The 16,542-nt window shown below is 39.7% G+C and overlaps 1 protein-coding gene across 1 annotated transcript in view; it reads left to right on the top strand.

Moving 5' to 3' along the window:
* Positions 1–12,193, top strand: part of CHRNA5 (cholinergic receptor nicotinic alpha 5 subunit) — a 59,934-nt gene extending 47,741 nt beyond the window's left edge. Inside the window, exons 2-6 of the mRNA XM_065872588.1 lie at positions 111–262; positions 4,974–5,018; positions 6,578–6,687; positions 8,346–9,177; positions 11,990–12,193. Coding sequence (XP_065728660.1) covers positions 111–262; positions 4,974–5,018; positions 6,578–6,687; positions 8,346–9,177; positions 11,990–12,151 — 1,301 coding nt within the window. The 3' untranslated portion in view covers positions 12,152–12,193. The remainder of the gene's footprint in view (positions 1–110; positions 263–4,973; positions 5,019–6,577; positions 6,688–8,345; positions 9,178–11,989) is intronic.
* The last annotated feature ends 4,349 nt before the right edge of the window (positions 12,194–16,542 follow it).

The raw sequence follows: 16,542 nt of genomic DNA, 5'->3' as shown, positions 1-16,542 counted from the left end.
CAATAGCCTAAATAATACTTTGGTTCATTAGTAATGCAAAACTTTTTTAAAGTAGAGGTATTTGGTGGGAGAGAAGCCAATCCACTAACTTTTAAAAATTTGTTATACAGGATTAGCTGAACCATCCTTTGTTGCCAAACATGAAGATAGTTTGTTTAAGGATTTATTTCAAGACTACGAGAGATGGGTTCGTCCAGTGGAACACCTGAATGACAAAATAAAAATAAAGTTTGGCCTTGCAATATCTCAATTAGTGGATGTGGTAGGTGTGCATATCATTCCATATTCAATTTCACACAGGTCTGTGGAGAGCGTATTGTGTGCCCAGGCACCGTGCTCGGCTGCAAAGATTACAAAGTTGAATGAACATAGTCCTTTTCCTCCAGGAACTCACCAGGGAAAAACAATTATTACACCACAGACATAGGAATGCTGTATGTTTATATAATCTTGTGTAGTTTAGAAATCATTTTATCTCATTTGGTAATTAAAATAGGTCTATTTTTTAATAAATTCAAAGATATTAAACCCTTTATATGGAAGTTTCTCCTTAAATATGTTAAAAAATATAACCAAAAAGTCAAAAAATTTAAAAGAAAAAACCCAAGAGTTAGAGTTGTAGATTTTTAGGACCGAAAAGGGATCTCAACAGATCATTGCCTCAGTATCACACTTAAAACATTTCTTAGGTTTTTCCATGTGACATTTACCAGGTAGTAAATTCCCCATTGTCACTTGTTCTTATTGTCAAGAGATTATTTCTATTTTAAACTAAAAGGTTCACGCTAATTTTTAAACTAGTTTCTTCTTTTTCTGATCATGTCAATCAATAATTGTTTCCCTGTTGTGTTCCCAATATAGTCAAATATGTGTGTGTGTATGTATGGATGGATACAGATAACATTTATAGGTGTGCCTTTATTTTCTGATTAGAGAAGCAATGCATGATTTTTGGAAAGAATTTAGGAAGCTCAAAAAAATATGAATAAGAAAATAAAACTTGACTGTAATTCTACCACCCAGAAATGACCATTGGTAACATTTTGTTGTGTTTCTTGCCAGTTTTTTCTTTGTGAATATGTTACAAAATTGAAGTATTATTTTAGATATAATTTTGATTACTGCTTTTTCCCCTATTGTTACATGATGAACATTTTCTTATTATATAATCTTCAAATGTAATTTTTAATGGCTGTATTTCATTTATAATTTATTTAAACATTCTCTTATTGTTGGCAGAAGCTTGTTCCCAATTTTTCCTATTATAAAGGACAATGATGAATATTTGTACATAAATGTTTGCATTTCTCCTTTCCTTAAGAAAGGTGATGAATCAAAGGATATACATTTTTGAAGTCTGCTGACTGATATATGTAACCTAATTGCTTCCAGAAAGATCAATGAATATGGACTCTGTGCTTGATCCTTTGCTAGGCAATACAGGAAGATTTTAAATATAAATTAAACATAGGGAAGTAGGAAGTAAGTCAGTAGGGCTTGCTTTCAACTTTTCTTTCTAGCTGGGACTGTCAGCATGTAAATGGAGTAAGTGTAGAATGCTGCAGTACTAAATCGTGATGTCACAGAGATCTGGAATTTCAGATCTTGATGATTGAGATTATCAAAGAAGCCTGGGTAGAAGAAGTGGCACTTGAGCTGGGCTTGTGCTAAGTGTAGGATCTGGCATGCAGAGAGGAAAGAACTTTAATAACAAGGAACAGTATAATCACAGGTACATAAGCGATACTGAGCCTTTTTGTTCGGCTGTTTAGATCGATGGTCTGACTGGATGGTAGAGGAGGTGAGGAGTGATGCCTGTGTGCCACTGTGCCTTTGCTCCTGCCATTGCTTCTGTTTGGAGAACTTTCCTTCTCAGCACAAGCCATTTATCCTTCAAGGCCAAATTCATCTGTCAGACTCTGAAATCCGAACTTCCTAAGACAATCTCTCTTCTGTTCCAGTTACACTGACTGGCACTCATGTGCTGGCAGGGCTGCCTCAAAGCAGAGTGAGCTTTAGTCCTGTGTCTGTCCCAGAGCCCAGCATGGTGTCTGGCACGTAGTAAATGCTGAGTGAATGAGAGATCTGATGGGTAACAGACATGGTAAAAGCAGTATTTTAAGAGGATCAATAAGATAATTAAATATGTGGCTTCAAAGAGTGAAAGATTAGAAGCTTGAGAGGCAAGTTAGACCAAATATAGGAAGGAACAGGACTTGACCACTGAATATGGAGGGAAGCGTCTTATTTTGAAGCCTAGGTGGTTAGAAGGGTAACCAATTTGAAAGAGAAAATTGGTTGTTATGGGGGCAGGGCAGAGAAGACGATGGGTTTGCTTTTGGTATGAGGTCATTGTGGTCCATTCAAAAGAAAATGTTCACTGAGGGACTTGGAAGGTCAAGACTGGCTCCGAGGTGAGAGACAAGGCTGAGGATGTCGGTTTGGAATTGCTGGCCTGGGGATGATTGTTGAAAACTTTGAACTGATGCAGTTTTAAAGCAGAGAGAGCAGGAGCCTGATCCTTGAAGAACATTCATAGAATGTGGTAGAAGCAAGGGTTAGCCAAGCAGAGACGTTGAGGAAGGGTTGCTTCTTGAGAGAAGAGCCCAGAAAATATACGGTCTGTGACAATGAGAGGGGAGGAGGACTGGAGTCAAGGAAGATGAGGGTCAAGGGCCCTGGACATTGATAGAAGCTTCACTGAATTGCTTCTCAGTGGGTTTATGTTCCTTTTAATCTCTAAGGTCTTTGCCCCGCAACCTTGTGTTCATGTTTAGTGGCTCTTCCTTGAAGTTTCCTCAGATTCCTATCTTACTTCCTACGTGTTCTCACTCTGTCTTTTTAAAATATCAGTGTTGGCTTGTTTGTTTCGATTTTATTTTTATGGTCGGGTTAAAAAAAACCCTATTACCCCTAAAACTTTTCTGCCATGCTTATGAGTAGTTAACATTTCTTTATCTGTGGTTTCCTCCTGAGTGTCATCATACATTTGTCTTCACTCAGTTTGGTTTTTTTTTTTTTTAATTAATCAATTAATTAATTTATTTATTTTTGGCTGTGTTGGGTCTTTGTTGCTGCAGGCAGGCTTTTTCTAGTTGCGGCGAGAGGGGGCTACTCTTCATTGTGGTGCACAGGCTTCTCATTGTAGTGGCTTCTCTTTGCAGAGCGCAGGCTTCAGTAGTTGTGGCTCATGGGCTCTAGAGTGCAGGCTCAGTAGTTGTGGCGCACGGGCTTAGTTGCTCCGCGGCATGTGGGATCTTCCCGGACCAGGGCTCGAACCTGTGTCCCCTGCATTGGCAGGTGGATTCTTAACCACTGTGCCACCAGGGAAGTCCCTCAGTTTGGTTTTTGTTGCATCCTCCACTGTGTTGAACACGTGATAGATGCCCAAGAGATACTTGAGGTTAAAAGAGGCTGTATCCCCCCTAAGGCAATGGCTAACCCACATCTTTGGGGCCAGCTGTGAACTTACGGGTTTTTCTTTTATCTATGTTACTATTAAAGATACTAAGTATGGACTAGGTCCTAGCTCACAGAGCAAAATCTATGTGTGTTCACATTTTTCTGGTGAAAAGGTCTATAATTTTCATTAGATTCTCAAAGACGACCTACTGCCATGCAGCATCACAGGTAATATGTTTACCAGAACTTTCCTAATTTGTAATGCCTCTGGTTAGAACTTTGGTCTGAAAGGCATATTCTAATACAGGGCTCAGCAGTTATTCTGGATGGTGTGTGACCTTGGGGTGGACAGTAGAGCTGGTGGCGTAGCATTTAAATTTAGGAGTTTTGAGTTTTAGAATCGGTTTTACCACTAATTGGTGGTGTGATTTTAAGCAAGTTGCCTCACTGGGCCAGTTTTCATATTTGCAGAATGAAGGGATTACAGTAGATAAAATCTCTAGGTCCTTTCCAGCTCTAGTGTTTTAATCAAGGAAAATTGCTCACTGGAAGACAGTGTCAGAGGGATGGCCATGCTGTATTTCCTAGGACCCATTCTTTCCATGTAGGGACCTAACAGCTGTCTTTGTCCCTAGGGATGTGCTTCCTCCTGGCCTCCTCCTTTCTCCTAGGTCATTCACCTGTTGTTCGGATGGGATAGGGAATGGAAACACTCTGGTCACCTAAGCTATTTATATCCCATCCTCTCTACCGAACTGTAGGGATTGCCTCGTGCTTTTGTGTGTCTACGTGCTCTGAGCATTGTATCCTACACAGGGTCTGTTTGTGGTTGATGATCATGGTGATCTTTTACTGGTTCAGTTGGCTCCATGATATTTCAGTAAAACTTAATGAAAGAGTTATCACTTTAATTAGGCCTTGAAAATTCAGTGAAGGACTGGTGTAAGTGAAGATAAGACAACAGGAAGGTGTAAGTAGTAAGGATCCCTGGTCCTCTAGAAAAGTAGGATGTAAAAGCTTTATGAAGTTGCCATTCAAGGCTCTGACATCCATATTTTTTTCTGCGTAACAGCTCCATGGAGAGATTCAAATACGTGCCTCAGCAGAAGCTATAGTCCCTCAAGAATGCACACATTGTATCTCACTGATTGTAAGATGCACATTTTTCCACATTTTAGCACTTCTGAAGTCAAGATGTCTTATAATTAATGACAACTTACAATTCATTATCAGCCTTTTTCTTTCTTAGTGCTAAGTACATAAAATAATGTGATTCTTAGATTGCATCTTAGATTTGAGGAAATGTAGTAGCTGAGACTATTAATATTAAATCTAAAAATGCCAATGGTGTCCTTTCGGGCAGCTTATCTGAAATACAGAGTATGTTGGAAGGAATAATGTGAAATTAGGCTGGTAAAAAGATCCTGCTTTTCTAGAGAACTGGATTGATGAACAGAACATAGGTACTATATAGAGAGGAGTGTTTATATAAAACTGAGAAAATTCTTATTTAAAGAATTATTGTTTCTGTAATTGAAATAATCAGCCTTATTTAAATTTTTATTTCATAGGATGAGAAAAATCAGTTAATGACAACTAATGTCTGGTTGAAGCAGGTATGTATAAAATTCAAAGGGCCACCCAACTGTTGACTGGTGCCACTGTTATTACAGGGTTTGTAGCATGAGTATCTGGTCTTGGTGGATTGGCAGGAGGCAGAAGGATGAGGTAGAGGGAGTCTTGTATTCATTCAGTTAATATTATTTGAGTGCCCGCTATATGCCAGGCACTGTTCTGGGCACTGGGGAAACAGCAGTGAACAAAACAGACAAAAGTCTAGGCCCTCAATGAACTTCATTCCAATGGGGGGAATAAATAGGAAGTTGTATAGTACCCTCAAGCTGATAAGCTTGGAGAAAAATACACCAGGAGAGCAGATAGGGAGGGTTGGGGACTGTACTTTTAAATAGGATGGGCAGGGGAAGTACCACTGAGAAGGTAATATTTGAACAAAGACTTGAAGGAGGGGGAGAAGCAAGCTATGTGAGTATCTGGAGGAGGACTGTTCCAAGCAGAGGGGACAAAAACGTGCAAAGGTCCTGAGGCTGGAAGGTGCCTGGCGTGTTCAGGGAGCAGCAAAGAAGCCAGCTGGCTGGAGGTGAGTGGCCATGGGACGGGTGTAGGAGATGAGGTCAGTGAAGCAACAGGAGGCCGATGGGTGTTCCTAGCATAGGTTATGAGTAGTGGCTTCTAGGCCACTGTAGGATTTTGGCTTTTACTCTTCAGTGAGATGGGAACAGGCAAGAATGTAATGATTTATTTTTATGTTCATAGTCTCTCTTATATAAAGGACTTCTTTTCTTTCTGGGCCAGATGTCCCCAACTGCTGTTGAGTGCTTCCCTTTGTTCTTTATTATTGCTGATTTTTAATACCTACTGCCAGTTTCCTGACCCCCAATTCCTGAAAGACATGTGTGCTTTCCTTGGGGTGCAAGTCTTTTTTTTTTGCGGTACGCGGGCCTCTCACTGTTGTGGCCTCTCCTGTTGTGGAGCACAGGCTCCAGACGCGCAGGCTCAGTGGCCATGGCCCACGGGCCCAGCCGCTCCGTGGCACGTGGGATCTTCCCGGACCGTGGCACGAACCTGTGTCCCCTGCATCGGCAGGCGGACTGTCAACCACTGCGCCACCAGGGAAGCCCGGGGTGCAAGTCTTGACGTGATCACAGAATTGTTACTGTGTGGAGGTGGGACAAGGTGTTTAACTATGTGGAATGTGTAATAAATCCAACTGCTCTTTGCGTGGACCAGTCCAGCCAGTCATTGACAAGACAGCTAGAAAAGAGAATGTTTCCCTTGAACTTGGACTTTAGGTGCCCATGGCTGCAGCTCCTGGGCACGGTCAGCTGGTGGGAGAAGAGGTGTTGAGCAGATCCATGAATGTACGCAGCTCTGGTCCTCGCCTGTGTCTCCTGAGGACCATGGCTAGAGCCACCACATGAGGGGACAGGGCTATATCCTCCAGTGCCCATAAGAAGGACGTGGAGGTGAATTTTCTTTATTGGGAGTAGAGGTGACTTCGTGTCTGAAATGTCTGGATTTGGCAAAGAGAGTATAGCTTTCAGTGTTTTTGACTGTTAATTTTATTGAAATTGAGTCAGGTTTCTTTGTTTTAAAGGAATGGATAGATGTAAAATTGAGATGGAACCCTGATGACTACAGTGGAATAAAAGTTATACGAGTCCCTTCAGACTCTCTCTGGACTCCAGACATTGTTTTGTTTGATAAGTAAGTTATATCCGGAATACCATTTTCTGTTTTCAAAAGAAAACAACTGTATTACTATTAGGCACTAGTAATTTTTTCTTCCTTTTGAAAACTGTTTAGCTATAAAGTCAGAGGACTTAATCTTGTGTTCTCTCATTTCATGAACCTACAGATAGGTTCTGTGGATCCTCTCCCTTTTTTGGTATATTGTTTTCTGATCATAAGTGTTCTTGAATTTCAAAAATTTGTAAAACATTTGGGAAGTCCAAAAAGGTATAAGGAAGTTGGGGGGAATATAATCAATCCCATTATACCATCACTTGGTGGCAACCACTGTTAGAAACTTACACGTATGGTGGACTTACTCTGTGCCTGGCATTACGCTCGGTGCCTTATCTTTATTCATTCAGTTCTCAAGATAACCTTATGAACCAGGTACGATCACATCTATTTGACAGATGAGAAAATGGAGGCCAAAGATCCAGGATCCAGGATCCAAGATCCTGTGTCCAGGATCACACAGCTCACACGTGGTGCGTGGGGAGTAGCCTGACATCCCCATTTACACTCTTATTTTCTAGACTACATATTTGGCAGACTGCCTTCCAGATTTTTTGGTAATGGTTAAAAATAGTTAAGGTCATGCTTTATGTTTAAATATGCATCCTTCTAATTTTGCTTTAAATACTGTATAAGAATCTCCCACAATGAGGAATGTTGGATTAACTATTAACTCTTATTTGTAGGTATTCTACCTAAGTGTGTTTTGAGGATGGTTTTTAACTTAGGGGAGAGGATACTTCTGGGTGCCAGTTTCATTTTTTTCTAGGACCAACCACTCCAGGACATTTCTGGGAATTTGTGCTTATCCTAGTGCACTTTGTCTCATTTGCAAGAAGGCATTGACATGAGGACAGAGCAAATGCTAAGCAAAAAATACCTTTCACTTTTCAAACCTTTACCTCCATGCTTCTCAACACGGAAGGAGTGAACAAAGCATGATGCAGCTTCCTGGAGCATCATCTTACTCTAAGTCATTGCAAACATTTGGATATTTAACATGGATATATCACACAGGAGTGTGCAAAAGTCACACAAATTTTAAGATAGAGAGCAATATTTCGAAGATAGCTCATGTTGCTGGTGATGTTTCCTGCTAGACTTCTCCAGTGCGTGAGTTCACACGATGGCAGAGTTGGAGAGGGACGGCTGTTTTCCAGGGCTGTGCCCAGTTTGGGGCTATTGTTCTTTCCCTGTCAGTGTAGGAAGCGTCCAGTATCTGTCATGGAGGGAGAAGAGCACTGAGGGGAGAGGGGGACGTATAGGAATGTGGATTCAGGTTCTGGCTCTGTGCACATCCATTGTTATAAATTAGCCTAATTACATTTTGTGTGTAATCAAAGTGAAATCATTTCAACCACTTGAATCTCAGGATTCTGTGAATATAGATCTGTGAGTCCTGGAGTAGATATGGAAATAGGGGTTTAGTTTCAATGGAGTTAGATATTTAAGGGCAGTGTCTTTAAACGAGTCCCCTACGTGGAGCAGGTATATCTCAAGTGTAATAATTTAAAAAGTATTTCATGCTATGGTATAGGTTCTCTTTTATATTAGGCTTGTAAAACGCACGCCCCGGTTGTTTAATCTCTGCATCATTACTGTGCATGTGTGTATTTCAGTGCAGATGGACGTTTTGAAGGGGCCAGTACGAAAACTGTCGTCAGGTACGACGGCACTGTTACCTGGACTCCACCAGCAAACTACAAAAGTTCCTGTACCATTGATGTCACATTTTTCCCATTTGATCTCCAAAACTGTTCCATGAAATTTGGTTCTTGGACTTACGATGGATCACAGGTTGATATAATTTTGGAGGACCAAGATGTTGACAAGAGAGATTTTTTTGATAATGGAGAATGGGAAATTGTGAGCGCAACAGGAAGCAAAGGAAACAGAACAGACAGCTGTTGCTGGTATCCTTACATCACTTACTCATTTGTAATTAAGCGTCTGCCTCTCTTTTATACCTTGTTCCTTATTATACCCTGTATTGGGCTCTCGTTTTTAACCATACTTGTCTTCTATCTTCCTTCAAATGAAGGTGAAAAGATTTGTCTCTGCACTTCAGTACTCGTGTCTCTGACTGTCTTCCTTCTTGTTATTGAAGAGATCATACCCTCATCTTCCAAAGTCATACCTCTGATTGGAGAGTACCTGGTGTTCACCATGATCTTTGTGACACTATCCATCATGGTCACTGTCTTTGCTATCAACATCCATCACCGTTCTTCCTCAACACATAACGCTATGGCTCCGTGGGTCCGCAAGATATTTCTTCAGAAGCTTCCAAAACTGCTTTGCATGCGAAGTCATGTAGATAGGTGCTTCAGTCAGAAGGAGGAAACTGAGAGCAGCCGTGGACCAAAATCTTCTAGAGACACACTGGAAGCTGCACTTGATTCCATTCGCTACATCACAAGACACGTCATGAAGGAGAATGATGTCCGTGAGGTCTGTGACCGCGTATATTTACAAATGCAGATCTGTTTTAATTCTAAGTCGGGCAAACAGCATGACCCTTAAGGCTAAGCATAGATTGAGGGCCAGAGATGTTGACACACTATTCTGTAAAAGATCTTTACTAAAATTTCAGTTAAAACATCTGCAAAATGTGGCATGTACACAAATCTCACGTCTCCTTTTCCCCCATCGGCATCTTGGATGACTTTTGAAAACACTTTGTGTTATGCTGACTGTTCTGTTATTCTAAGGCGTAGTAATCCTGCCGTTTGGTTTTTGGCTCTGACAATGATTAACTGTTTTAATTTGATCTTCAGTAACTTTGTTTCTGGATTCTATAGTAATCTGCAGGCACAACTGCATTATAGTTTATCAAAAGTGATTTCATTTTTTAAAGAATGAGTCTAATGGAGCCTTTATAAATACAGCCAAGATATTTTTCTAGAATAAATCTCTTTGTTGTTCACTTATAAGAATTTAAGCGAAATCAAAAGCAGTAAGGTATTCTCAGGCGTTATATGTCAACGTGTACAAGTGAAGCTTAGTGTAGTACTTAATAATGCTTAATTTGCTTAAAAATAAAAATTTGCTCAAACTATTGCAGAAAAATAACTCACTGGCTCCTTATTTAAGGTTAATATTTAAAATGCAAGAATTGAACTATGAATACATTTTATTAATGTGATCATATTAACTGGAGTTTGCTTTCAAAACATGTAAATTTCAGTCTTGTCACTATTCTTTATTTCTATTGTGTAATTTTTAAAAATTATTTATTTATTTTTGGCTGCGTTGCATCTTTGTTGCTGCGCATGGCTTTCTCTAGTTGCAGCAAGCGGGGGCTACTCTTCGTTGCGGTGCACGGGCTTCTCATTGCGGTGGCTTCTCTTGTTGCAGAGCACAGGCTTTAGGCGCATAGGCTTCAGTAGTTGTAGCATGCGGACTCAGTAGCTGTGGCTCACAGGCTTAGTTGCTCCGAGGCATGTGGGATCCTCCCAGACCAGGGCTCGAACCCGCGTCCCCTGCATTGGCAGGCGGATTCTTAACCACTGCGCCACCAGGGAAGCCCTGTGTAATATTTTTAAAGCTACGACTATAGTACTCTTTTCATAATTGAATTTACTTTGAATAGTCGCATTAAAATTATATGAATTCTCTCACAGATATAGAGAACAAACTAGTGGTTACCAGTGGTGAAAGGAAAGAGAGGGGAAAGGTAGGGGCAGGGGACTAAGAGGTACAAACTACTATATATAAAAAAGCTATCAAAAAAAAAAGCTATCAAGATATATTGTACAGCATAGGGAATACAGCCAATATTTTATAATAACTTAAATGGAGTATAATCTATAAAAATTTAGAATCACTATGTTGTACACCTGAAACTAATATAATATAATCAAAAAATAATAAAATAGCACCTAGAATAAAAAATGTATATGAGTTCTAATCTCTAAAGCCTTTTTAAATGGAAAAATTTCTAGCAGGCGTGGTAAGCAGGTGGAATGAATCCGGTAAAATAACAGCCCTCCCCCCAAAGGGACATTTGACATATGTTTCTAATAAACTTTAAAAAAAATTTTATCGTAGTTGATTTACAATGTTGTTTTAGTCTAATAAACTTTTAATGCTTGTGGATCATAAAGTTTCTATTTGGTGTAAGTATAATTAGTTTATAAGGTGAAGCTATCAATGGAGTCTTAAAAATTACAGGTATTAGGGGCTTCCCTGGTGGCGCAGTGGTTAAGAATCCGCCTGTCAATGCAGGGGACACAGGTTCGAGCCCTGGTCCGGGAAGATCCCACATGCCGTGAAGCAACTAAGCCTGTGCACCACAACTACTGAGCCTGTGCTCTAGAGCCCGTGAGCCACAACTACTGAAGCCCGCGTGCCTAGAGCCCATGCTCCACAAGAGAAGCCACCACGAGAAGCCCACGCACCACAATGAAGAGTAGCCCCCACTCGCCGCAATTAGAGAAAGCCAGTGCACAGCAACGAAGACACAACATAGCCAAAAATAAATAAATAAAAATTTAAAAATACAGATATTAGATAATGATATGGATTGAGATGGGATTTAATGAATGTCTGCAAAGTGTTGTGCAAAAGGATCCGGGCTCCTTCCAAGAGGGCCAGTAAATGGGGTTTATTTTCACGGGAAAAACTTATAAGTAGAGAAGCAGTAGGGTGTTTATAACCCATTAAATTCTACATGATCCTGAAACTTGGGGCACAGTTCCTGTAGAAGACCCGGTGCTTCATAGAGAACAGGGGCTAGGGAAGCTCGTGGTCAAGGAAGTGGCCTGGTGGGAGGGAACCTCTGGTGCTTGGGGCCTGGTCTCAGCCTGCCCTTCCCTTGAGGTCACTCACACCTGCTGAGCCAGCTCCCTGCTTGGGCTGAGAAAACAGGGAGGGAATGAGCTCACCAGAAGCTCTGAACTCTGAGCTTAGGTTAAAATGGTCCCTAGGAAATCTTAGGAAAATAAAGCAGGTGAGGTGAGGAAGAAGATTAACAGCTGTTGAATACATATTATTCTGAACCAACTTTTGTCATGAAGTTAACTTCAGGCTGGATTATCTTCAAAAATTAAAAGAAGTAAACACTACTGGGCCGAACAAGTAATCAAGATAACTGTATATAGTAAGAATTAAAAAGATGTTTTAAAGTTTATTATAAGATATCTAAGTACTATATTTTATTAAAATTCTATCAAAATAACCCACTTATATTACAAGTCGACGTGTAAATTTACGAATTTTGTGTCTTAATTATTTAACATGGGTTTTTTGTTTTTTGATACAGGTTGTGGAAGATTGGAAATTCATAGCCCAGGTCCTTGATCGGATGTTTCTGTGGACTTTTCTTCTGGTTTCAATTGTTGGATCTCTTGGGCTTTTTGTTCCCGTTATCTATAAATGGGCAAGTATAATAGTACCAATTCATATTGGAAATGCAAATAAGTGACACCTCCCTAGGGGCTGTAGTAGGAATTTAGTTAAAAGGCACATATCTCTTATGGCACCTATACAATTATGAAAATGTAGATTGTGTTTAAAATTTGATGCAAGCTTCACCAGATTAACAGACACTAACATCAGTTGATCTCAATAGATTGCCCATTAGAACATCTACCTGCATGACTGAAGTAATAACTGGCTGAATAACATTTGATCTTTTAAAAATATAGCAGCACAAAATATTATCTAAACTGTACTAGTAAAAATCTAATGTTTGTATCCTGTCAATTAATTCTGCTTTGTAATCAACAGTTAAGTTCATCTTTTGACTGTGCTGGAAAATTCCTGTTGTATTTGAAGACTGATTTCATTTAGTAAAGGTACACATTTAAAAATTTTCTCTGTCCTGTATTCATTGGGTAAGAGCTAATCTTAAGTATAATATATTGCTGTATTAAATAAGCTGACTACTTGGTATGATAATGATTGAATGTGATGCTACTTTTCTATAAGCAACATTTTAAAAAAATGAACAATGGGATTTGGGAACTCCTTTAAGGCTTACTTTATTTTGTAGATGCGTAAACTGAACAATTATTAACTATTTTTACAGCCTACCTTCCATTGTGAAATCATACAATAGATAACTCGTGTCGACATGCAGTAGCATATCCTTAACATTCATTTCAATCCTTTTGTCCACTTTTTCCCACAATTAATAGAACCACCTTCTATATAAATTCTGGTAGCATCTTTTTATCTTTGATCTTGGAAGTGTCCATGACAACTAAGTGAATCTCATTTTAAGAACATGTCTGTGGATACTACCAAATTGTTCTGTGAGAAAACCATCTTCTAAAATTAAAGGTGGTATTGTAATTATGTATAAGCACATTGTTACATACCTGTCATGTTTCAATTTTATCTCTTTCATTCCAACAGTTACAGTACTAGAATATTAGTGTTGCAAGGGCCTTTAGACGTAATCTGGTCTTAGCCTATTACTACTTACTTATTCAGTACAGTATCATGTATCACAGGTAGACAAGTTAAAATTTCATCTCTACTGTTATACAGGGTGAAGTAAGTCAGAAAGAGAAAAACAAATATCGCGTATTAACGCATATATGGGGAACCTAGAAAAATGGTACAGATGAACCGGTTTGCAGGGCAGAAATTGAGACACAGATGTAGAGAACAAATGTATGGACACCAGGGGGGGAAAGGAGCGGGGCTGGAGGTGGGGGTGGGGGTGTGATGAATTGGGCAATTGGGATTGACATGTATACACTGATGTGTATAAAATTGATGACTAATAAGAACCTGCTGTATAAAAAAATAAATAAAATAAAATTCAAACAAACAAAAACAGAAAAAAAAAATTTTCATCTTTAATGTCCCTGACTCAGCTATGACCAGGAAGAAAATACTGACAGAAATCTTGTATTCGATTTCGAACTCTTAGCTCTTGAGAGAACAAATGCCTTATTTATTTATAGTAACAGGTCTAAGTTCAATTCAACACTCTTTAGAAGGCAGAAGGGATCCTGTCTAATTTGCCTTTTATTTTAGGCAGGTGTTTAATGCTATTTAGTGAGTGAAAGTCTCCTCGTTCGATGAGTTTAAATTGCCATTTGGCTGTCATAGCATGTATATATCCCCGATCCCTCTTATTATGTCTCCACTACTATTACTTTAAAATTTTACATGTAAATACATTTTATAGAAATCTTCTGGCTTACTGAAACATGAGCCACAGTGGGCTGCCATTTTGTCAGTTTTATTTTTGCATAGGAAAAACATCATAATGACTAATGAGAAGAAGATTAAAATGGTCTCTGTGAATCATCATCTCTTGCCAGTGGTTATTCAGATTCAGAAGTGGAGTATGGGATACTCTCTCCTTAATAATTTGTCTAAAGCAATGGTTCTCAACCAGGGGCAGTTTTGCCCCTGAGGGGATATTTCTGGTCGTCACACCTGGCAAGGGTGGGGGGTATGTTATTGGCATCTAGTGGGTAGGGGCCAGGGTGCTGCTAAGGATCCTACAACGTACAGGACCCCCCCCCCAACACGGAATTATCTGGCCCAAAATGTTACTAGTGCTAAGGCTGAGAAGCCCCGTTCTACAGGTTCCTTAACAATGACTATGTGACTAGGCATAATTTCTCATAGTATAATAATTTAGAATTATGCAAGATAAATAACTGAGGCCATCTACAATGAGGGCATGGTCCTTAGACTCTTGAAAAACAGTAAAAAAAAAAAAAAAAAAAGGTGCATGGTAAGAAATGACAGTAGTGAGACCTTACTGAAATAGTATAAACTGCAAGGAGATTGTGAGTTAAACAAGAAAACCATTGGGAAATCTGTTGTGATACTGAACAAAACGATTTTTCGCATTTCTGAACAGTAAGGTTTTTTTAAAAAAATCCAGTTACATCTCGACCACTAAAAAAAAAAAAAAAAGTTTTCATATTTAGTCCATTTTTATATGGTCCATAGCACAGCATGCTACTTATCACTGTAGAAGAATTATCTTCTGACATTACCTTACCCAAAAGGCTGGTTCAATATTCATTTAGCCATAATTCTCTTGACATTTTTCTTGCATGAATCTTTTTTTTTTTTTAACAGAAGTCAAGACAACTGGATAATAAGTAAACCTTGAAATGTCAAAAGCAAAGCCAGTAGCTTGATAGGAAGTGATGATAGGAAGCTCTGTTGAGAAAAAGCTTATGTAAGACCTAAAACAATAAAACTCTTAGAAGAAAACAGGACAGATGCTTTATGACATTGGATTTGGCAATGATTTCTTGGATATGACACAAAAAGCACAGGTAATGAAAGAAAAAGCAGACAGACTGGACTTCATGAAAATTTTAAAAATTTGTGCATCAAAAGATACTATTGACAGTAAAAAGGCAACCCACAGAATGGGAGAAAATATTTGCAAATCATATATCTGATAAAGGATTAATATCTAGAATACATAGCGACCTCCTAAAACTTAATAAAAAGCGCAATTCAAAAATGGACAAAGATCTTGAATAGACATTTCTCCAAAGAAGATACACAAATGGCCAATAAGCACGTGAAAAAATGCTCAAAATCACTAATCATTAGAGAAATGAAATCAAAACTACAATGAGATACTGACTCACAACCAATAGGTTTGCTATTATCAAAAAAACAAAACAGGGCTTCCCTGGTGGCGCAGTGGTTGAGAGTCTGCCTGCCGATGCAGGGGACACGGGTTCGTGCCCCGGTCCGGGAAGATCCCACATGCCGCGGAGCAGCTGGGCCCGTGAGCCCTGGCCGCTAAGCCTCTGCGTCCGGAGCCTGTGCTCCGCAACGGGAGACGCCATGACAGTGAGAGGCCTGCGTACCGAAAAAAAAAAAGAAGTATGAGGAGGATGTGGAGAAACGGGAGAATCCACCCTTGTACATTGTTGGTGGCAATATAGAATGGTATCGCCGTGGTGGAAAACAGTATGGCAGTTCCTCAAAAAATTAAAGATAGAATTGCCATATGATCGAGCAATTCCACTTCTGGGTATATCCCCAAAGGAACTGAAAGCAAGGTATCGGAGAGAGTACACCCATGTTCATAGCAGCATTATCCACAACAGCTAAAACATGGGAGCAACCCAAGTGTCCATCAACAGATAAATGGATAAGCAAAATATATATACTTAAAATTGACTATTATTCAGCCTTAAAAAGTAAGGAAATTCTGCAATATGCTACAACATGGATGAACCTTAGGGACATTCTGTGAAGTGCAATAAGCCAGTCACAAAAAGACAAATACTGTACGATTCCACTTATATGAGGTACTTAGAGTAATCAAAGTCATAAAGACGAAGTGTAATGATGGTTGCTGGTGGGAGGGGAGAATGGGGAATTATTGTTTAACTGGTCTATAGTTTTACAAGATGAAGAGTTATGGGGATGGATGGTGGTGATGGTTACACAGCAATGTGAAAAAAAAAACCAAAAAAAAAAAAAAAAAAATATATATGTATTTTTTTTTTTTTTTGCGGTACGCGGGCCTCTCACTGTTGTGGCCTCTCCCGTTGCGGAGCACAGGCTCCGGACGCGCAGGCTCAGCGGCCATGGCTCACGGACCCAGCCGCTCCGCGCCATGTGGGATCCTCCCGGACCGGGGCACGAACCCGTGTCCCCTGCATCGGCAGGCGGACTCTCAACCACTGCGCCACCAGGGAAGCCCTGAATATATTTAATACCACTGAACTGTGCCCTTAAACATGGTTAAGATGGTAAGTTTTATGCTAAGTGAATTTTACCACAACAAAAAATAAAATTAAAAAGACAGTGACGCCCCTCTGCCCCAATACACATAAGTAACCTCACAAGTAACGCACAGCTTAGTGC

Source organism: Phocoena phocoena, chromosome 2 (assembly GCF_963924675.1).
Source record: "Phocoena phocoena chromosome 2, mPhoPho1.1, whole genome shotgun sequence".
NCBI lineage: Eukaryota > Metazoa > Chordata > Mammalia > Artiodactyla > Phocoenidae > Phocoena > Phocoena phocoena.
This window is presented reverse-complemented; position numbering and strand designations above follow the sequence as displayed.